Below are 22,947 nucleotides of genomic sequence, written 5' to 3'. Positions count from 1 at the left end.
CAATCTAACTTACTGATGAGTTCATCAGACTCAGACTGATGCTGTCTGTGCAAAAGTCCAGTGTAAAAAACGTTGGTTTTTTTTTTTTAGAAGGCTAGGCAAGCTGCTGCATTCATTCCTTCCCAGAGCTGGATAAGTGGCACCAGGAGGGTTTTTTGTTGTTTGGTTTTGGTTGGTGTTTTTGGTTTGTTTTTTTTTTTTAATCCTGTATATTTCTGACTGCAGGTAAAGATGTGTTTGGAACGGCACCTGAGATAGGGTGGATTCATGCCGAGTTAGATAAATGAAATGCCAACTCTTCTTTGTAAACTTATGAGCTAGGGCAAAACTAGTGGACACTGCAGTGTTGCAGGTTAACTCCGAGAGTTTAAAGAACTATTGCTGTTGGCAGTAATATTAATACTTGGGAACTCAAAACTTAGCATCTGCCATATGAGGGTCAGGGTCTTTATAGAGATTAATTACATCTTACAAGCATCTCTGTATATATTTAGTTATTATTTAATGGTGAAATAAAGCTTCAAGCTCATAGAGAAAATTGATACTAACTGTAGGCAACAGGACCAAGCCTAGCTCTCCTAATTCCAGTCCAGTTCAGTCTAAAAAACCATTCATCCCGTGCAAGAAGGCAGGAACTGGGAGTTTATCTGCCTTCCTCTAGCTATTACAAGAGGGAATAATAAAACTTTTGCACAAAGCTCTGCTGATCCTTCAGATGATCTTTTTGCATCATGTTAGCAGAATGATTTCTTACTCAAGCTGAGTGAAATATATTGCTTGCAGCAGGTCAGTGCTGGAACATCCTCAATATCAGGGCAGTTACTGTGCCTGGTAATGGATCTTTGTGTCCTAAAGTTCTTTGTAACGAGCTTATTCTTTTAAGTCTGCTGTTTACACTGGGTTGTTAGCATTTGAGAATGTTTTCATGCTGTGCCAAGCACAATGAGAACAAATAGCTCCCTTTCAGGGACACCCTACTCCTTACCATAGTATGCAATGAGGAGAGGTGTGCTGCCAGCAGCTATCTTTGGAGACTCCAGATCTCTGCTGCTAGCTGTGGTGCAGCTGAGCATCCCACAATTTATGCAGTGGCTGCTCATCCTCACCACCCCAAGAATTTCCTGTTCCTCCCTTTGATTACCTTAGGCCACAGAACAGCTAAACTGTTTGAGAGCCCTACCTGGTCACCACTTTATGCTTATTATTTTCTGGTTTTATCTTCCAAACCTGTTCTTAGTATTTTAGTTTTGGTTTTCCCATCTTCATTGGACCATTTTAAATTGTTAAATAGTTACTGGGAGAAGACCTGAAATAAATTTCCCCAAATGGTTGGTGAATGAATCTTGACATAGTGAGGCTTATGAAGGCACAAGCTGTGTTGCAATTGACTGAAAAAAAGCCTAGGTAGAGCATACAGCCTTTGTTTTGAATGCAATTAATGTCAAGAGAAAGAAATTCTAGCTTTTGGCTAGTAGATTACAACATAAAAATCTCTTTTTACTTTCAAATGGTGTGAATTATTGCAACAGTGGTGCCTTAGCCTATGTTCTTACACAAGCTTTGGTTTCATTCTACTCACGCAGAAGATCTATAAGCACTTGTCTTCTGTTTTGAACACTTGCTCCTTCCTTGACTGGACCCCCAGTTAAGAGCCTATACTATACTGCTCCTCAGCCTAGTCCAGGCACTGTCTATTCCGCAGTGAAAATCTAGCCAAGATCATTGTCTGTCAGTACCCTGCCGGTGCCATTCCCACAGATTCCCCTGGAAAAAGAACCCAAGTTCTTCTGCAGCTGCAACAAGTACCTTGAAAATAACTCCTCATAACAAAGAAACAGCAAATAATCCTCCAGACACTGCAAAGACACAGTTACACCGCAGGACTTTGCTGTGGAAACACTGACATTTTGGCAAGAGCTAAACTGAGTTCCAGAACTTAGTTAACTCTGCGGGATAAAAATACCAAAAAAAAAAAATTAATACAACCTGAGCCATCAGTCTAATTTGATTTCTCTTCTGGCATAAAACCCAGGAAGTTTTTCTGTCTTATTTTGCTTTCTGATATGAGATTCTATGTAGTTTAATTTTGTAAAGCAAACTAGGAGAATGAACATTCACAAAACACCGGGAAGAGTAAAGCTACAAAATAATGAAGTTATCAATTTAAGTGCTGTTAAAAATACATTTTCATATAGATCCCATTAAACTGTGATACTTCAAGTTTTAAAGGAAACAGAATGTGATTTATCACAGGGAAAGGTTAAAGAAAGGAGTCTTTAAGGTGTCTGCCCATTAAATAACAAGTTGCCTGTATGAGCACTTTGATGTGGAGTAATTTTTGGTTATTGACCTGCAAGAGATGATCAAGAAGATAAGATCAAACAAGTTAGCCTCCTGGAATTTTATGAAGCAAGATAATTCAGTAAGTATCTTCCCAGTCCATCAGGGGGTTAAATACTTCTACTCTCCGGTCTTGCCAATTCTGAAGGGCAGAAGCTAAATATACAAACAGAAGTCTGTAATTTTACAGATAACTAATGATAGAGTTTGTAGTGTTCACAAACTTTTTGTCTTACAATGCCTGTTAAGTAGGAGTTAAACAGGAGGACATGAAAGGCTTAGATTTTGATGACTTGATGTCTTGTATATGGACTGTTAATAACACATTTCACAATAATGACAGAGACTAAGAAAGAAGACAGTTTGCTGTGAAGGGTAAACTATATTTTATTATTGAGATAGCTGAAGCATGTTAACTTAAGCCGGCAGGTTAATCACATGTCAGAATTCAGTAGGGACAGAATATTATCAGTAAGATCAATTGACTAGTTGACTGGCATTAAATAGGAATAAATGCCTAAATACCTAAGAGACTTGAAGATTCAAATTTATGCTCTGACTCTGCCAGCGCTTCACCTGACAAAGTGCTTTTCAGCTCAAATCCACGGCGAACGTGCTTTTCTTATGGATCAGTCATCCTTTAGCTCCCTGGTGTTCACTCAGGCACTTCCTAGGCTGAAAAAAATGTCCCAAAATGTCAAGAAGGGTAGTGTTTTGATTCAACTGGCCTGCTAAAAAGCTGTCATGGCCATATTTATTTTATAACTGAGTTAATTTTGTCTCCTGGATGCAAAATGTGGAGACAGTTCCTGATACTGGGACCTCATCTGTGCTGCAGCTTTAGCCCTTCCAATTCAGATATTTGCCTCTTTGAGGAAACCTTCCAAGTATAGTCCAAATGGCAGAGCTCACATTTCCATGGCTGGATGATTACAGTGGCTTAAATATATTTTTTAAAAATATTTCATTTTCTCTAATTAGTAAACATGGCATCATAGACTTTGGCTGAACCTAGTACTGGCTGTACGTTTTGTACAGGTGCATCTAAATTTGCCCTGTCATGTTTAAGTTGCAACAGCAGTTCCTGCTTTAGTGGGCACCCTTGCTTGATTTCTGACTTGTCAGGATGGACATTTCTTGAGCTTGGAGGAGGTAATCCTTAAGTATCAGGAATAAACTCCTTTCAAAATTATTCCATCCACTCACATTGACTACAGCAATGCTAAATCTGAGGTTTACAGTTTGTTTTAGGGAGAATGATGTTTCTGAGCTTGTTTTGATAATGCTGTGTGTTTTGAATTTGTCATAAGAATTAGACTAAGAACAGGGAAGATTTCAGGAAGGAGGAGGAGTGTCAACTTTTAATAGTTTCGACATAAGCTTTTAAAGCTGAAAATAGGAACTACTTCAGATGAACCTGCCTCCCTTTTCTGTTTTCAATCACTGATGTTTGCTTTAATGTACACCTCTTACTAGTTTATTCCCATGTGATTTTTCTCTTTGTGATTATTTGTAGTGCTTGACCTTGGATAAATTTGAAGGTTATCTCGATGAAACTCAACTGACTCATGAAGCCCTTCATCTGCTGGAGGAAAACAAATTTTGGGCTGGTGTCGTTTTTCCAGACCTGGAGCCTACAACCAGCAGTCTTCCACCACTTGTGAAATATAAGATCCGGATGGACATAGATGCAGTGGAGAAAACAAACAAAATCAAAGACAGGTAAGTGATGGTTCCTTCTCAGTTCTTGCCTTCCATAACATGAATATGAGAGACATAAGGACGTTAGAACCTGCACTGTGTACACACGTGAAATCCAACTGTATTTACCAATAGTTAGCACGTAAGGCAGTGCAGAATCCATCTCCAGTTACCAGGTACTGACACAAGTGGTATTGCTTTTGTGACAGGCCAAGCAATGGGTAGGTGCATGGATACACGGAAAAGGGAATGACTCTGCTCAGAATCTATTCAGTAACCTGCTTAAGTTTTTAGCTGGCTCCATCACTGGGAGAGGCAGACAAGGAAGTCCTACGTAGATTGTGACCCAGCTGTCCTCCCCGTGGTGAGCAGAATTTCTCTGCTGTTGCTCCTCAAGTCCCCCTCAAATGGACTCACTTAAAGGGATAGTAGAAAAAAATTCTCAGGATTGTCTACACAGAGGAATATAATGGTGTCTGGTAGTTGCAATTCAGCTGTTCCAGCTTAATCTCCAAGGATACTGTATTCCAAATACAGTTATTTCTATTCTATAACAGTTACTCTGCTACACAATTAATGTATGTACATTTTTTTGGCCAAAATTGCTATTCTGTGTCAGTGTAGAGAAAATTAAAGGAAACAAAAGAACCTTCCAGGTCATATACTTTCTCAAGCAATGTGGTCTGACAGACCAAAATATAGAAAAGACAACTCCGGGCAGTGCCCCTGCAATTTCAGTAGCTAAGATTTTCTTCCCCCCACCCCTCCCCTAAAGCCACTGTTTACCCAAATGATTTCCATGTGAATTTTCTTTTGAGGTACTGGGATCCTGGTCCAAGAGCTGATCCTGTGGATGATTTACGTTATATCTGGGGAGGCTTTGCATATCTCCAAGACATGATTGAGCATGGGATTATAAAGACCCAGACGAACACTGAAGTGCCATTAGGAATTTATCTGCAGCAAATGCCATATCCATGTTTTGTGGATGATGTGTGAGTAGAAGCAGTTTATCTGAATTCTGATGAATACTTGGGTTGCTGCATGCTTTAAGACTTGCAAGCACCAGTTCTAACCCTAGTCCTAAGGTGTGCAAGAGCGGTAACTGAGACATAACTGAATGAATTTGTTCTTTTCCTTATCCTGCCATAACCCAGGCTCCAGAACCTGCCTTTGCCAAGATTCTACCCCTAATCCCAATCCTGGCCTTTGCTGCATCCAGGCAACCAGTGTCCAGACCTAAAATGAACACAAAACACTGGCCCCTTAAAAGCAGCAGTTTTCTCCCAGTTTTTGCGTATCACACAAAATCCAAAAAATAATCTGGGGTGGTTTTTTTGGCCTTACTTTTCCAGGCAATAATAATAACCTAACCTAAGCCTTCACATTGATTACAGCTGAGAATCTGTTGTCAACAGAGCACCCCAACTGTAACACTTTGATCCCTAAAAATGTCAGCCCTGGAACTACCCCCACGATTACACAGGACCCAGCAAAACTGTGATTTTTTAAAATGTTTTTATCTAACTAAAACTAAGCCTTATGCTATAGCATCTGACCAGGGCCTGTAGCAAAACTGAACACAAAGCACTGACCCATGTTAGAGCAAACACTGCATCCTTCAGTTAACTGTGCAGAATCCACTGAAGTGTAGTAAGCTTCTTTTCCCTAATTACATCTCTACACCTTCCTTTATATCCAAAGAATCATTTCCTAAAGAAAAATTGAACAGAAAATGCTTGTCCCAATGGAATTGATACCTGTCTTGCTATCTCTGTAAGTCTGGAAGAATCAAACAACCCAGTCTCTTCAAGTGTGTTACCAAACCCTTACCCTAGACTTTATCATATCTAGATATACCGATACACAAAGCTGTAGGTTTTGGTCCTGGAAGACACCTACAGGCCTTGCAGAATCCCAAGACAATTTAGGCTCTTGAAACTCTTTCTTTCCAAAATCCTAACCACATCCTTATACAGGATTCCATTTAGAACTACATGACTAGTGTATCTGCAATCAAACTGGATATACGGCATTGGTTTCTGTTAACATCAGCCCTTTTCCTTCCCTTGTGCATGCTACAGTTTTCAACAATAACCTGATATTCTCTAACCTCCTTCTCCCTAATTCCTGTCCACGGTTTTTATGAAGATTGACTGGTTTTTGTCTTAAATCTCATATGAATCTGGTAAAGGATTCCAGGACTGTGGCTGCAGTTCATTATTGCAGGCGCCAAGAGTTTCCCTGGTGAAAAGCAGAATAAAGAAGCTAAAGGAGAAAGAGGTGGTTTGTTGCTCTGTAACGAAAAAAGAAAGAGACTGTGCTCCTTGGTGTGGAGAATTCATGGCTACATGGAGGCAGCGGGGCTGTGGACCCCCATTAGCGCTGCCTGAACTGGCACGTGCGCTCCAGGCTTTATGACGTGGTGCCTCTTCCCTGTTCACAGTGTGCCTGTTCCAGTGCTGCAATCTGGGCTACTGCAGCTGTCTTGGTATATGTTTCGCTCCCAAAAAAATGCTAGTACTTCAGATAATGGCAGGTTGCAGATATCCATAATTTGACCTGTCATTCCCATCAGTCATTACCTGTTAGCCTGACAAAATGTCGCCCTGGCAAGCCTGCTGTTTATTTCCTCCCCACTGAGAATACTGCAGAGGCAGAAACCCCATCTGTGCAAAAGTTCTCTGAAGCCTGCAGCAGCCACACACAGTTCAGGGCTGATAGCCAAACCCAGTGATGGCCTCGAAGCAAGCACATCCTCCTGGTAAACACGGATGTTGTGCTATGCATGGCCTAGTGCTAGCTTACATGTGTCCGCCAACAGGCAAAACCCAGTGTACCCCAGGCCATTCCACAAAAGCATGGCTTTTGTTTCAGCAGGCCAGATTGCTCTTCAGGAACTTTTGGTGAAAAACTTAAGATTTTCCATTTGTTTTGACAGAGGAGCAGCTATGATAGCATATGGCAAAAACGTAGTTCTGTCGGGCTCAGATTTAGGAACATGAAGGTTTTTTTGCTCCTTTGGTTTTAGCAGCTCTAAGCTTTTGGCCTTTAAAGAATCAAGTCCATTTGGTTTTCAGGGTAATTGCATTGAAAAATCGCAATCCCAAATTCTTAGAAAATGTTGTCAGCTTTTTCACCCCAAAAATCTCTTTCTCACCCTGACAGCACCCTTGGGGCAGTGCTTCACCAAGGATCGTCTGCCAGGGCTGAGCAGCCATAGAGTCTGGGGGAGGGACGGAGAAAGGGAGCAGTGCCTTCATCACAGTACAGGAAGGGCTACCCACAGCCCCCTGTCCCAGCACTGTCGTTTTGGAAGTGGTACTATGTGGGACAGTCCCAACGCGGTCCCCAAGTCATGGTTTGTATGAATTTCAGCAGCTTTGCGGGCAGTATCTGATGCTTTTAATGCTCAATGTGTTTAATTCTTTTGCCAGTGAACCTTGGGAGCATAGAAAGACAGCGACACTCCTAAATTGCTAACATTAGCATATGTCTTAAAATATTCTTTGTACTTCATAGTAAAAGCATTATGGCAATTCACTGTGAAGAGAGATATATTTTCATGAGCCACCACATGTTTTGTAACCTTCAGTAACCCTTAGAACCTCTTTGTAAAATACAAATAACATTTATCTGTCTCATGGGAGTGCAGCCACCATTAGTTCATTAATATTTAGTTTGCTTGTGAAGTTCACTAGCAACGTGTTATTGATGTTCAGGCTGATAATTTCCAGTCCCATGTTTAATAAATGCATTCTTGCCCACTCCTTTTCTTTTTCATTCTTGCTTTTCATCTCAATATTTCCCTGTTTTACCTAAATTTAATTTATTTCTCCCTTCTTGCTTCGGTAGCTTCATGATCACCTTAAACCGCGCCTTTCCCATCTTCATGGTGCTAGCGTGGATATATTCAGTTTCCATGACTGTGAAGAGCATAGTGCTGGAGAAGGAAATGCGTCTGAAAGAGGCTATGAAGAACAGGGGTATAACTAACGGGGTGATTTGGTGCGCTTGGTTCCTCGACAGCTTCGTCATGATGGCTGTGAGCACGTTCCTCCTCACAGCACTGATTATGGTAAGGATTGCCACTCTCAAACTCACTGTTGTGTTTGCACTGCTGATACTAGTTTGCTGTTGAGAAGGAATAGTAGCCATTCCTAGGGAGACGGGAATGGCTGGTGGCCTGTTCTGATCGCAGCACGTAGCAGGTACCTTCTGAGCAGACCTCATGACAGCATCAGTACTTGGCAGAGACAGAAAGATAAATTCACTAGTAAGATTTATTGTGAGATCCCCCACAGAACTGAGCTGATTACTTTGTATGTTGTATTTCCTGTAGACAGAGGCAGATCTCCTAATAATAATCATTGCTTTAAATAGAAGGGATCATAATATGAAGGATATTAATCTTGTAATTCAACATATGTGATTCATTTATAGCATTCGGTGCTTGCCTGCTTAGAAATATTGTCACTATTTCGATGGGAAAAGAGAGTGCAAAGACAGAACTTTCAGGACAGCCTGGAAAAACAAACAAACAAACAAACAAACAAAACCCCCACCAAACCAAAAACCAACTTTTGCTTCTGTGTCTCAGAATTGCTGTAATTTTTGTACCTTCGTCCTGGTTTGGGCTGGGATAGAGTTAATTTTCTTCCTAGTAGCAGGCACAGTGCTGTGTTTTGGATTTAGTAGGAGAAGAATGTTGATAACACGCTGATGGTTTTAGTTGTTGCTCAGCACTGCTTATGCCAGTCAAGGACTTTTCAGCTTCCCATGCTCTGCCAGGTGCACAAGAAACTGGGAGGGGGCACAGCCAGAATAGTTGATCCAAACTGCCCAAAGGGCTGTTCCATACCATACGGCGTCATGGGCAGGATGGAAACTGGGGGGGTTGGCTGGGGAGCAGCGATTGCTGCTCGGGAACTGGCTGGGTATCGGTCAGCGGGTGGTGAGCAATTGCATTGGGCATCACTTGCTTTGGATATTATTATTACTATTATTATTATATTGTTACTATTAGCATTACTATTTTACTTTCTTTCAATTATTAAACTGTTCTTATCTCAATCCAGGAGTGTTTCTCACTCTTACTCCTCCGATTCTCTCCCCCATCCCATCGGGGTAGGGGCAGTGAGCGAGTGGCTGCATGGTGCTGAGCTGCTGTCTGGGGCTAAATCACGACAACCTTTCAGGACAGTTTGGATATTGTCTCTAAGGACCACCTCTCATCTCTTACCTGAGAACCAAGCTCCTCCTAGCTGCTATATTTAGTTACATAAATCTGTAGCATTTTGATAAGGAAGAATACCCTTGCATCTTTTCTGATGTGGGGAACTGGTATTGGTATAAACGCATGGTTAGGGTTCAATCCACTCTATCTTATCAACCTGCCCTGATGACTTGTTCTAGTTCCTTGCGGTTCCATTACAGCTCGGGTGGACAGAGAAAGCTTACTTTATTTGCTACACTGGTTTAATTAAAAATCAGGAGGTAGTTAATACCAGAGAGGAATGTGCTTATACCTACAATTCGCTTCCTTTCCTGGATTTCACTATTGCAGTGTGAGGCGCCTTTGTAAATACATTCTTATGAGAGGTTGTATCACCCTTGATAAAGAAATCAGTCTGAGGCCCAGTGGGATGTTGCAACAATGTTGAGACTTATTTGTAGCCTTATTGACCTATTTGAGCCTTATATAATGCTCAAACAAAGTTGAGCCTAATAAATAGGTCTTAACACTGGTTTTCAGGAGTAAATAGATAATTGGCAGCAGTCCATGCTCTTCTTGAGAAGGGAGCATTTAATCTACAAAAGCTCTAAGGAAGAAAGGTCAATAAAAGCTCACCCAGTGGGTTAGTACACAAGGATCTCTGAGAAACTGCACTTGGATTCCTCAGCTGTGATACCCTTCTGGAGTTTGAATATCATTTAGGTGCAGAAGCTTTTTAATTTTCCTGGGTTTGGTTTTTTTTTTTTTAAGATGCATTTTGTCAGGCTTCCTTGCATTGTCTTTCCTGCTCATCAAGCAAGTGGACTGAGGAGATGATGAGAAGAGATCAATGAAAATTTATTATGATAGTTCAAATAGCTTTATTTCAAATGTATGAATTTCCAAGCAGGCACATCTTGCTTGGAGTCTTTTGCTTATGAAGATAGGGACAGAATGTCTGTTTTCAATCAGTTACGATCTTAGTTCAGTTATCAAATATCAATATGAACTCCACAGCCTATTGTACTAACCTGAATTCGTGATCTAGGAGCACAGATAAAGTTAGATGAAGGATTTGTTATTGTAATGACCCCATGTGTTGAAATGTTACTGCCTGGGAGTGTTAGAAGTCAGATTAAGTAAGACAGACTGGATTATTACTCATTACAGGTTACATGTCAATGGCAATTCTGACCTTTTCGGCTAGTTCAGAAAGTGGCAATACTTCTAAATTTTTCCGTTTTCCTTCTGCTTACAGTGCGGACGAGTACTACATTATAGCAGTCGACTTCTCTTCTTTCTATTCCTACTGACATTCACCACAGCCACCATAATGCAGTGTTTCTTGTTCAGCACCTTCTTCTCCAAAGCAAATCTGGCAGCTGCCTGCAGCGGAGTCATCTACTTCACCTTGTACCTGCCCCACATTGTCTGCTTTGTCTGGCAAGACCGCGTGACTGTTAATCTGAAGATCCTAGCAGTAAGCCTTTCACTGATTATATGGTATCTTTGGGTTCAAATTTTAGCTGTCCTTCTCACTGTGCATATGTGAGTAACAAAGCATTGCACACCTCTTCCTCTCTGCTTTTTTGGTTCAGAGAGGGAGACTTCTGAATCTCTCTCCAATAATTAGGGATTGCAAGTGAGCAGGCCTAGTCACCACAAGATATTTTTGTGGCTTTTAGAAAATTCAGTAGAATTTATTTTACTTTTTGAATGCTGGGAAATTAGCATAATGTTCAAATGTTTTGAACTCTTCCTTATAAGTCGAAGCAAACTTAATTTCTGGTACGTTTAATAACTATAAAGGCAATTCACAAAATGGGGACAGTTATCTTTCTCCTGTGCTATAACCTAGTTAACAGGGTAATATCTAAGGATGAGAAGACCTCAGGTTCACATTCCTTCTTTAGCTGAACATAGAGTTAGGATTTGAACCCAAGTGCCAAAGCTCTGAGAAATATCTGCCATCTAAGAAGCTGTAGGCATTCTCCGTGCAGTGCTTCCTTGTTAGTTCTCTTCCATAATAGGTAGGATACTTCACAATTCAGTGGAGCTGGAAACTTCTCACTGTTTTTTGAAATTGAACTGCGAACTTACAAAATTATTCAGACTGATTTTCTGTTGCCCAAGGAATCAGGAAGGGAAGCGGGTGTTTGAATCCAGTCTCATCTTTGCTGAGCATTCTAACAACTTAGGTAAAAGAGAAGTACTGTCTTCTCCTCTTGCACCAGGAAATCTAATGAAAAAGGAAGAAGAAAACAAAATTCTTTAAAAAAAAAAAAAAGTATATGTATAACTAAGTGTAAATATAGCTATGAGTCAGCTTGCTTAACTGATGTACTATACAGGTGTAGTATATACCATTTTTAGTTCTATCAATTAAGGCAGTAAAGTGCAAAACTTGATTCTGTCATTAAGTCAGGAAATGAGTAGGGTTGGCCTCTGACAGGTTCTGAATTGGGAAGAATTCTTGAAACTAGCACACACTCTAAGCATAAAGACAACTCTCTTCTCACCCTAAAGTGAAGGAGCAGGCATCCATGTAAGAAAGGATATTTGCTGGCCAGAAGTCATGAATATTTTCTCTGTTCCGGGTATGTTTAGTCTTATATTTGTTGTTCAAAGGTTAGTATCTGAAGGAGGGCTAATTACAAGGAATGATAAGGGGTGGGGTGTGCGTGTGTAAGGGGCCTGAAGAAAAAAATAAAAGTTTTTAAGGACAAGTAAAGTAATGGAAAGATGAATGTATTGCTGAAAACCAAACATTTTTTCACTTAGCACACTATGATAATGCCTCACTGAGAGTTGCTGTTGAGATCCCTCTTGTCCCCTCAGTTTCTTAAGGTCTGGCATTCCTGGCTGAACTACATATCCTGTGAAACAGCGCTATATCACTTCTTGCTGTTTTTGCAATGCAACATTGAAGAGGATGTTTGGATACTATACTGGTTTATTAGTTGTGTGAGAACTAGGTAGCAGACCCACCAGGGGAGGGGATGGTTGTGGTTTTCCTTATCCTGAACATCTGGTGTACTTTCTGTCTTGTTACTCATAGTGGCCCTGCCCCATACACTCAGGAAATATTTTGTTTCGCCAAGGTGGGCGAAGGTATACACTGCAAACTTCTAGATGCATCTGTAGTATTTTCTGAATGGAGACACTAATGGAAAAAAACAAGCTGTGAAGGTTGTCTAGTAGCTACAGAAAGTACAGCCAAGGTTGAATTCAGTCTATTATGGCTAAATACTGCTTAGAATTACTGCCATTCAGTGGATTAAACATCCCAGTCCAATATAAAAGTGAAACCACTTTTTCCTGATCATTTGTTAGGCATTATCAAGTTTTGAAGTCCAGGCCCTAAAGGTCGCTTTTTTTTGTGGTTGCTTTACAAAATGTCCCTCTGTCTGAGTTGTCATTTTTCCTTTATTCTAGAGTTTGCTTTCTCAAGTAGCTTTTGGTTTCGGTACAGAATACTTGTCCCGCTATGAAGAGCAAGGTCTTGGCCTACAGTGGGGTAACATCAGAACCAGTCCCTTGGAAGGAGATGAATATAGTTTTCTTTTTTCCATTAAAATGATGCTTTTTGATGCTTTTCTCTATGGAATACTTGCTTGGTATCTTGATCATGTTTTTCCAGGTATGTCAATATCTTATACAAAGTAGTGGTAGTTGCTGTAAACTCTGTTAGTCTAATCAGTCTCTGAGTATTTCTCTGTCAGAAAAAGGGTATTTGACATTGTAGACCATGAGTTTCATCCAATATAACACCACAGGTTTATTAAGGGCTTCCACTTTTCTTTCTTTTTCCTTTCTCCTACTTTAGTCCTGAAAGGAATGGAAAAGGAGGAAAGAATAAGGAGGAGGATGCAATTTCTGGTCCTGTTTTAAAATTTAAATAGAAAAAAAATCTACAAAAATATAATCTGTTAAAAGCCAATTTGCGTACATATTTTTCTTTTGAAAAGTTTTAACCATTTCTAGTAAGAATTTTTTTAATTTTTGAAAATATAGAAATAACAGTTCTAGTTCACATATATGCTATGGCCACATTAGGACAATTATTTCTTAAAGGATAGTACTATTTCCTGAGACATATGCTGTGTCCTAGGCAGCTGTGAAAGTTCCTGTGTGGATTTATTTTATTTCTAAATGGGAATCCTGGTTCTAGTGCAAGTTCACAAAGGGATTTGCTTTGTTACCAATTACAACGTTTGGGAACCTTCTTTGTGAGAAAATGGTTTGCCCTTGTAGCTTAAATGGTTATCTTGCTGCTTCTTGAATATTGTTACAATAATAAATGCAGACTCCTATGCTGTACAAGCAAGTGAGCTTTCTTTTCATTAATTTATTACACCCACATGTGAACTGCAGTTCCAGAATGTGTTTCTTGGCAGATGGCTATCTTTTTTTTTTTTTTTTTTTTTTCCCCCTTGAGTGGTTACTCAGAATTTGAGGTCTTGCAGATTTTCTAGCTATGAAGGAAAATTAATCATGGATAAGGTAAGATGGTGCTTGTCTGCACGCATCACTTACAATAGCTAATCCAAATCAAGAAAAGATAAGGATTTGTTAAATGGTTTTAGATGTGTCTAAGGATATTTTGCTTCAAAATTGAAATATGACCTTAAGCTGGCTCGCTTTGTGTCCCTACCAAAGCGAGCTATGCTACACCAAATTAATGCCTTTTCAGTTTTTAAGAAATGTGTCCTCACAAAGAAGTTTAATGCAATTTTAACATACTTATTTTCAAAGCTGATTTGCAGTAACTTTCCTAAAAGTTCCTCTTTGGAGAAGCCTGTATTGCAACTTTGTTTATTTAAAAAAGAATGGACAATGTACTATTTCCGTGAACACAGCAGGGATTAAACAACAGGAGTTTCTTTGGTCGGAGATCCAAGTTGGTTTTTTTCAGCCAGCACTTTACGCAAAAGTAACGCCTCTCAGGGCTTCTATTCATTAGCTTCAGTTCCTCCCATATTTGCTCTGAGTGTCTCCTTGGCTTTCTGCTCCTCTGTCTCTGTGGAATTTCTCATAGTGTTTCTCTCTGACACATGCAGACCTACCAAATCAATGCTGTAGTCTTTGAGCTTACTATATGAGTTCCCTGGATAATCCTTTGAACCATACAGTTCAGCTCCTGCTCAAGTTTTCTCTGCAGCCAACCACCCATTGGCACACCGGTCCCTTGGCTGTTTGAGCCTTCTGCTCCATAACGGAGTTCAGTTGGGTTTTGCATTCATCCTGAATGAGAAGCAGTTGTTTCAGCCACCAGCTTCAAAGGGTTATAATCAAGTCCATAACAAGTGCAAGGCAAACTGCTTATGGATGCAGAGGGAGCGTTTGTGTCCATTAATTGGGACTACAAGTGGTTGCCTGACATACGTGGTATTTTGGGTAAGTCAGAAATAAGCAGACACTTTCATAAACAGTGATTTTCAATATAGAAGAACTCACCATATTTCAGTGAGCATCACAAATTCCCTTCGCTTATTTTGAATAAGTAGCACAAGGCCAATAACTTCTGGGTTCCCAAGAATGCCAGTTTTAAACACAGCAGCTCAAATCCCTGCATTCTATAAATCAATATGATCCAGGAAAGCAGTGTTGACCTGCACTAGCGCTGGTCTGGCCTGACAAGAGCTGATAATGTTATTGTACTTTCTCTTTCCAAAACAGAATTAACCTGTGACCAAAAAAGCCCATTTCTGCTTAAGAAATATATTACTCTGTTGTCACTTTTCCTGCAAGGCTGTGTGCTGCAATAACAGCCAGAGTCTCTTCTCCCATTGCCAGTTGTGAATTCAGGCTCAGGGTAATAAGTGTAAATGTAATAAATTTTTCACTCATGTCAGCCCTCAAGTGTTAAGTGGGCCTTAAAAGAAAATCCCTGAGTGAGGCTAGGATCCCATCTTAAGCAATCAGGGTGTTCCTTGGCAGCTGCTGCCTGGTTGGTGAAGATTCAAATTGTCCCCATGTAGGGAGTAGCTTCATTCTTAATTAAGCCACGTTCTACCTAAGAAAAGGCAAGGCCAATCAGATCACATTTTCTGAATATTTTACTCCTGTCCAAAAGGAAAAAAAATATCTGCAAACAAAATCAGTTCTGTCAGGTACTTCGTGGATGGTTTGACCTTCTGATATACAACACCAAGACTGCAAGTGTTTGTAATTATAGCTCAGACTTTGCCTAGATGAATTTGTGCCCACCAAGGAATGTATTTATGAAGTGCGCCTTACCTCCTTATTTTTGTTTTAGGGGACTATGGGCTACCACAGCCTTGGTATTTCCCTGTGCAGGAATCGTACTGGTTCGGCTCTAGAAACCCAAAGGCTGAGAAAAAAGCAACTGCTGATGGTGAGTTCTTTTTAAATTTTGGTGTTTAGAAATAACTTCAAAACCACTGATCCGCTTAGAGGTGATTGCGTAACATTTCCATTACCTGAGCTGCTGCAAAGATTAGAGACAGCCATACACTGAGAATCTTAGCAGGTGCCTTTGAATGTGGAGTGGCCTGCTATTATTAGAGTTATTAGAGGTGAGTCACTGTTCTATGTGAGAGCCTTTAAAGCATGGGTTAACATGCAACATCAAACCCCCACTCTCTAACCAACACCTTTTGAGACATTCAAGGAGTTCTTATTGCCCAACACAGCATTTGTGAAATGAGTCAAAATTAAATACAATGCTGATCTTACTTAGACTGAGGCTCCCCCATGTTTCTAAACCTGATTCTATCTAGTTTGACACTAATTCAAGTCTGTTTACTCTGGCTTTGTAAGTGAGACCAAAATTGATACCACCCTTGGACCAACTTGAATGAGTGCAAAAGCCCCGCTTTTGCAGATTTTCTTTTCTGTGCACTGATACTGGCGTAGTTAAGAACAACATGTGGGTGATTGTATTTAAATAGGAATTAATGCGGAATGATTAATGTCTGGAATAGAGGCTTGCTGAAGGTGGTGTTTTGAAATCTGTCGTAAATTTACAAGGTAACAGTGAAACCAATCAAAATGACAGATGAAGAAATAATTTCTTCAGTCTTCTCATTCCCATCCTCACCCTTCATCAACTCAGACAGAATGCTGACAAGGCAGTCTCGTCTCAGGGTGATACTTCTAAACCAGAAGGGAGCTAATCCTTTCTGTGAACATGCCTATAATACGTCCACTGCTCATGTGTTTTGATCAGAAAAGAGGAGGTATAACATCAGCTCTTTTGAAGAGTCTTTGCCTTCTGGTGCATTCTGAGGGGATGAACAGGTTTTCCTTTAGACTGGCTGTGAGGGTATTCCGAATGGTAGAGGCTTGTCTAGATATTATGGAGTCTGTTACCTGCTTCTGCTTTGCAAATGCTGCCCACCAGATTAGAATTTGACTGTATAGGAGGGAGGAGGACAGAGCCAAAGGAGGACTTGGAGCATGTTTATAGATGAATGGAAAGTTTCCAAAGACCCAGATAAGATGTCAGCCACTACATCTCATTGACTTTCTGTGGAATTTGGGCATACCCTGCCCCAGAACTCCTTTGAATATGTCAAATTTGGAGCACAGTTAGTTACAGGATTTTAACAGGTTTCTATTTATTTAGTTTAAGGCTAAATTTAGTAGAAATTAGATCAATTTTATGGTTACCTTAATGCCTCATAAGTTCTGTGTGCTCTTTAGTATATTTCCAATACAAGGCGGACTCATGATTTCTTAGTACCCAAACTAAAGTTTGTGAGAAGGCTTGAAAGCCCCAAAATACTCAGTTGCTCAGGTAGGTCGGCAACAGAAAAATTTATGGCTACTAGTTAATTGCCAGATTTTTTATTTGATGAGTTTTCAATAGCATTTTTTAGATTACTTAGGTAAACTATTTTGCTTAAGTGAAGGCTACAGTTTATTTTGTAGGTGATGTTACATCAGATAGCTGAGCTGATCTAACAGTTCACTGTTGAGAAAAAATGGGGAAATCTTGCAGACCCTTCCACAGCTCTCATCCTAGTTCTGCTGATGCTTCTCAGTCCCTGGTAAGATTAAGAGGTAGATCCTTCTGGAAGCCATTCCCAAGAACATGAAGGACAAAGTGATAGGAAACAAAGAACATGGATTTACCAAGAGCAAATCTTGCCTACAAGTCTCATTTTCTTCTGTGATGGCTGGATCAATGGACAAACAGAGAGCAGTGGATATCATTTAACTTGACTTCAGCAAGGGCTTTAGCATGGATTCACATAGTATTCTGATAGCCAGATTAATGAGATACAGGCTGCTTGAGTGGACGCTAAAGTGGGTAGAAAGTTGGCTGAACTGTTGAGTCCAATGGATTGTGATCAGCAGCACAAAGCATAACTGGGGACTGCTTATTAGTGGCAGGGGTCTGACAGGGACTGACACTGGACTTAATACTGTTTGATGACTTTATTAGCAGACCAAGTAATGGGGTAGAGGGCACCGTGAACGACTTTGTGGAAGATACCAAATTGGAGGGAGCAGTGGAGTGCAGGGCAGTTCTTCTGAGGGACCTCAACAGGCTAGAGAAATGGCTTCATAGGAACCTCGTGGAGTTCAACAAAAGTAAATGCATAATACTGTGTCTGGGATGGAGTAACTCCACAGGGCAATACAGACTGGACACTGCCTGGCTGGCAGGCAGCTTTATAGAAAATGTCTGTTTGACAACGTGTTGAACATGACCCATCAAGTATGCCCGTGTAGTCAAGACCAGATGCATCCTGAACTTTATTAGCAAGAGTATAGCCATCAGTTCAAAGGAAGTGATTCTTCCGTGCTAGTCAGCACTTGTGAGACTGCATCTGGAGTACTGTGTTGTCCAGTTTGGGGATCATCATCGAAAGGAAGACATAGAGTTACTGGAGGGAGCTCAGTAAAGAGCCACCAAGTTGATTAGGAGCTGGAGCATAGAACATATGAGGAGATGCTGAGAGAGCTGGATCTGCTCAGCCTTAAGAAAGCAAGCTAAGATAGAGCTAGACTTCTCAGGTATGCCTAGTGGGAGCATGAGAGGCAATAGATGTAAGCTGGAAAACAGGAATTCTGATTCAATATAAGAAAAAAATTACTTATTGTGAAGGTAGGTAGAACACTGAAACAGGTTGCTCAAGAAGGGTTGTGAAATCTGCATTTTTGGAGATAGCCACTGTGATCTGAATTGGCCCTACTTTTTGAGGATTGAACTGGAGATCTTTGGAAGCCCCTTCTGATCTAAATTATTCCATGATTATCTCAGCTAGCTTGAGTGTGCTGATACTTACTTCATCCTCTCTTCTACAAAACATTGCCTTGGGTTTTCTCAAGCAAGGACAGCTGGAAAGGTCATCTCTGATTAATTCCTTTGCCAGAGGCATGCGATTCTTACCTGTTTGAAGAACTAAGACTCTTCAGTGCCTCAGCTTACATGAAAACTGTAGAACTTTTCTCAACTCATATCGTTTCTTCAAGGGTAGTACTAAGAATTTCTTAATTTATTGTAACTGGTTAATGTGTTGGGAAGAAAACGGGATAAGAAAATGTCAGATAATGTAAATGCACAGCTGAAAATGGAGCTAGTCTCTTAATCTAAGTAGCAGTTTAGCAGTTTGCTTTTCATTTAACGTTTTCATTTGTTTTTTCTTCCTCTCACTGTAAGTCTAGGAAAAGTTTGTATGGCCTTTCTCTTCATGTGGTGAAGAATTTAGTCTAGAGTTGCATGGACAAAATGTAAAGCATGTTCCTAATATTAGTCAGGATCTTCTACTCTGAGTCTATAATTGCAAAATTGTCAGTCGTCTTCCTTAAATAATCTGTTCCTGACACTGTGAAGCAGATTTTAAGCTAGATGGCTTTGAGTGCTGTGTTCCTAACCTGAGTAAAGCACTGATGATTAATGCTCTTGGAGAGCTCAAGGCTTAGGACTACCTCCTTTTCCTCAAAGCCCCTCTAGAGATAAGAGGAAAATAAATTTTGGTTAACTAAATGTTGGTTACTTTTGGTTGATATAGAAAAAAGTCCAGAGTCAGAAGGCTGTGTGGATCAGAAGGCCATGGAAGGGGAAAAAAATGAAAGCAGAACAAAGAAATCTGAAGAACCTGAAAAGCCAGAAGAAAAGAGTGACAACCAGGGGCAGAAGGATGGTAAAAACAAACAATGTAAACACAAACGAGAAAAAGAACCCGGCGAGCAGGGGAAGCCTAAGACAGATGTCCAGGACAAAGATGAACTTAATAGTAAGGAGAGAGAGCAACCTGAGTCCTTCTGAGATACTATACTCATTGTACTTCATAACAAACTAGACATAGGAATGTTTGGAGTCAAACTACACGAGCCCAGTAGGCTACAGAGGATAGCATGCAACTGCCAGAGCTAAGCTCAGGAGAGGCGCTGACTCTCCCAGCTACCCTCTTACTGATTCCCTCACATTCACAACCCCTTAGAATATTTTAGCCACTACACATAAGAGAGCTGTCTTCCAGAAGAGCTCTGTAACTTGTTTTTATTGAGCAAAGGCAGGCTGTTTCTGTAGCAAGTTAGTGTTCATGCTGAGGGAAGCCTCAGAGACACATACATTGACTTCTTAGAATTAAACAGAGCCATGACTTCAATAAAAATACTTATGCTGAGAGGAATGCTTTCCTCCTAGCCCCCTTTTTTTTGTTTGCCTATCTTTAGTGTGCCTTACATCTGTAGGGAAAGGCTGGTTTCAAAGGGATTTATCTGAAGTGCTCTGTGTGTCTGTCTGCAGCCCTTTCTGATGCTGACATTAGCCACCACCTAAGAATTCCTGAATGACCTGCCTTGTTTTCAAGTCCCAATGTCTTCTTTTGTGGGGAGCCAGAATAGTTTTCTGTATGTGATGCTCAGAGGAATGCATGTGGATTCTGTAGCAAAAGTAACTGCTACAGACAGCTCTGGGCCCACTCTGACTCTCTTGAAAAGCTAGAGATAAAAGTGGGGTCATCAGAGCTCCTCACGTAGGCACTGAAAACATGCATTCAGGGTGAATGGAAACAGGACAGGACTTCAAAAGAAAAAAGACAGGCAGAGGGCAAAGGTTATTGCAGCCAATCTTCTCCTAGTACTGCCTTATCTTTGTGGTGCTGTACTCACCAGCTCCCAGGTTCCAGCTGCTCCATGGCCACAGAGGAAGGGCTTTGCCTGTCACGGCACAAAAAAGCCTGCCTTCCCTTTCAGCCAGCCACACAGGAACTGGGAGACACGTGGAGAAGCCAAGAGCAGAGCTGGTATGGTTCAAGGACACAGTTTCCAAAATGGCTTCATGTAAGAGCTAGCGCTTCCTGTAAGAGTAATGGGATGGGAAATGGAGAGTAGTTCTAATGGCTTAACTCTAGTGCAGTCCCATACTAGCACAGGTTAGCAGAGCAAGGCAGACACGCTATAAATCTGTCCTAACCGCTTGACACATTTTAAGCAGAGCTTTCCCCAAAGCCCCATCCACGTCTCCACAAATGCTGCCACCTCTGAAGAAAGACCTAAATGGCCCAAAACTGCACTGGGGGAATAGGATCAGAATGGAGAAATATGAATCACAAAAAAAGGGAGCTCAACGCTCCACCAGTGTCCTTCAGGTGATGCAAAGCAGATACTGGGGGAGATCATCAGAGAATTTGCCTCAGAACTTGTCAGTGAGGGTGGCAGGCAAATAGGAATTGATCTCATGATACATATAAAACCGAGGATGGTACCTCAGTTGCCAGTATATGCAGAACTATCTAGCCGGACTCTGTGTGAACTTTTGTAAATACAGGGATGTTTGTATCTGGCCCAGTAAGGTAAAAGGAAACCTAGATTCCTTCACAAAGCAAAAGAAAAATTTATCATAAACATAATAAGAAAAGTTTATGATAAACATAATTTTATTTAAAATAAAGCTACCCATTCTAGATGAATTATTTCAGCTGCTCTGTAGCGTACACGGGTCTCTCATGGGCAGCATATTTGGGACTTTTTCCTGAGTATTGTTTATAATGACAGTCATACAAGCCACTGATGGAGGTGGGGCTGGTTTCACCCAGATGGCATTGGCTGCTCTCCACACAGGCCTGCTGGGTACTGAACAATTTAAGTAAACTGCAATTGCAAAACAAGCCTCCCTACAAAGCCTTAAGCATTCTGTGTAAACAAAAGTGGACAGGGTCTTTAGTTTAAATTTCTCAACTCCTATAATTCACATTGCCCAAGGGCTTAATTTACTTCAAAGGAAGTTTGTTTTGTCTAGAAGCTGATGCAATAAAACATCCTGATGGTGCTATTTGCAATAATGCATTTTTAATCCCGAGAGAAAGCCATCCCATGTAGTGCTCATGTTAGGTACTGCCTAAGTCTTGAGCTGGCCTCAGCAAGGGGGTAAATTGCACCTACCAGGATTAAAGGCAAATGTTGGGGTTTTTTTAAAGCATCATGGCAAAAGAATGCACAGCTGGGCCGATGATTTGAATGGCAGATTTCAGCCTGGCTAGAAAGGCAACCTGCTGCTTGTTTAATGTAATCTCTCAGCCTATCTAAGTATCTACAGACAACAATCCCAAATAATCTTCCTGCTACACAATGAAAACAGAAAGCATGTTCAGCTTCACCTGACCCAATGAGTTACCGCTCCACAGGCCATTACAATTCTGGGCTCCGCTTCTCCTGTCATTGATATGTGGGTGAATCTAAATAAATTGCACTGCAGTTAGAAATCTTGCCTCAGTTTGGTACTGGTGTGACTGGAGAATCTGGCCCTGGTACATGATGCTGTATTTTACTGGGTATGTGGTGTTGTTTCTGCACTGATTGATGTGTCATCATCAGAACTGGGATTGAAGCACATGTTTTTATTCTTTTTTTGTTCTTGATTTTTTGCCTTTCAAGTAAACACCTTCTTTGAGCCTGAGCCAACAGGATTGGTTCCAGGAGTATGCATTGAGAACCTGGTGAAGAGTTTTGCAAACAGGCCCAAGCCAGCAGTAGATGGGATGAGTATTACTTTTTATGAGGGCCAGATCACAGCTTTCCTTGGTCACAATGGAGCAGGAAAGACAACCACCATGTAAGTCTGTATTTTAGAAGAAGCAAATCCAGGGCAGTGCTCTATTGCTCTTGTCCTGAGAAGCATTCTTCTCTTTTCACTCTTCCCTTGTCTCTCTGCCACCCCTGCAGCTAGCTTGATGCACAACATCAAGCTTTTTCCAGACAGGGAAATGCTGCCCCTAGGCAAAGAGAAGATATCCTGGATTAGCTAAAGCCCTGGGAGGGAGGCAATGCATGACACAAGCAAGTGAAAGTCTAGAGAGAAGGAAGCAATTCTCTCCCCCAGAATTCATTTCCCATGGCCAAACTTCCGATAGGTGAAGAGGGAGAAGGATTTTCTGGCTGAAAGAGCTGAAAATTTGAAAGCCACCACACTCCACGTGTTCTTGGTTTCTCTAACTGGCTTTAAGTCAGTCATGTTTTTTGGTCTGTGTGCAAAGGAGTAAAAATATTTGCCCTCTAGACAAAATGGTTACATATATGCAAGATCCATGTCCAGATTAAAATGTTCCTCTAGTCCTAGAACCCTAGCATCTCAGGAAGCTCGACTTTAGGAATGTTTAATTTTCTTTATACAGAACTTCATTTGGCAAAATAGGATTCATTGATGAAGAAAACATTTAATGAGTCTGTGGCAAATTCACCAAATGTTGAAAGAACTGAAGTGTTTCATTATG

At 40.8% G+C, this 22,947-nt stretch overlaps 1 protein-coding gene across 1 annotated transcript in view; it reads left to right on the top strand.

Annotated features, from left to right (window-relative positions):
* ABCA4 (ATP binding cassette subfamily A member 4) overlaps positions 1–22,947 on the top strand; it is a 76,798-nt gene that overhangs the window by 24,891 nt on the left and 28,960 nt on the right. Inside the window, exons 12-19 of the mRNA XM_075711519.1 lie at positions 3,857–4,062; positions 4,860–5,036; positions 7,897–8,119; positions 10,515–10,736; positions 12,692–12,896; positions 15,516–15,614; positions 19,243–19,467; positions 22,112–22,289. Coding sequence (XP_075567634.1) covers positions 3,857–4,062; positions 4,860–5,036; positions 7,897–8,119; positions 10,515–10,736; positions 12,692–12,896; positions 15,516–15,614; positions 19,243–19,467; positions 22,112–22,289 — 1,535 coding nt within the window. The remainder of the gene's footprint in view (positions 1–3,856; positions 4,063–4,859; positions 5,037–7,896; positions 8,120–10,514; positions 10,737–12,691; positions 12,897–15,515; positions 15,615–19,242; positions 19,468–22,111; positions 22,290–22,947) is intronic.

Source organism: Pelecanus crispus, chromosome 5 (genome assembly GCF_030463565.1).
Source record: "Pelecanus crispus isolate bPelCri1 chromosome 5, bPelCri1.pri, whole genome shotgun sequence".
NCBI lineage: Eukaryota > Metazoa > Chordata > Aves > Pelecaniformes > Pelecanidae > Pelecanus > Pelecanus crispus.
This window is presented reverse-complemented; position numbering and strand designations above follow the sequence as displayed.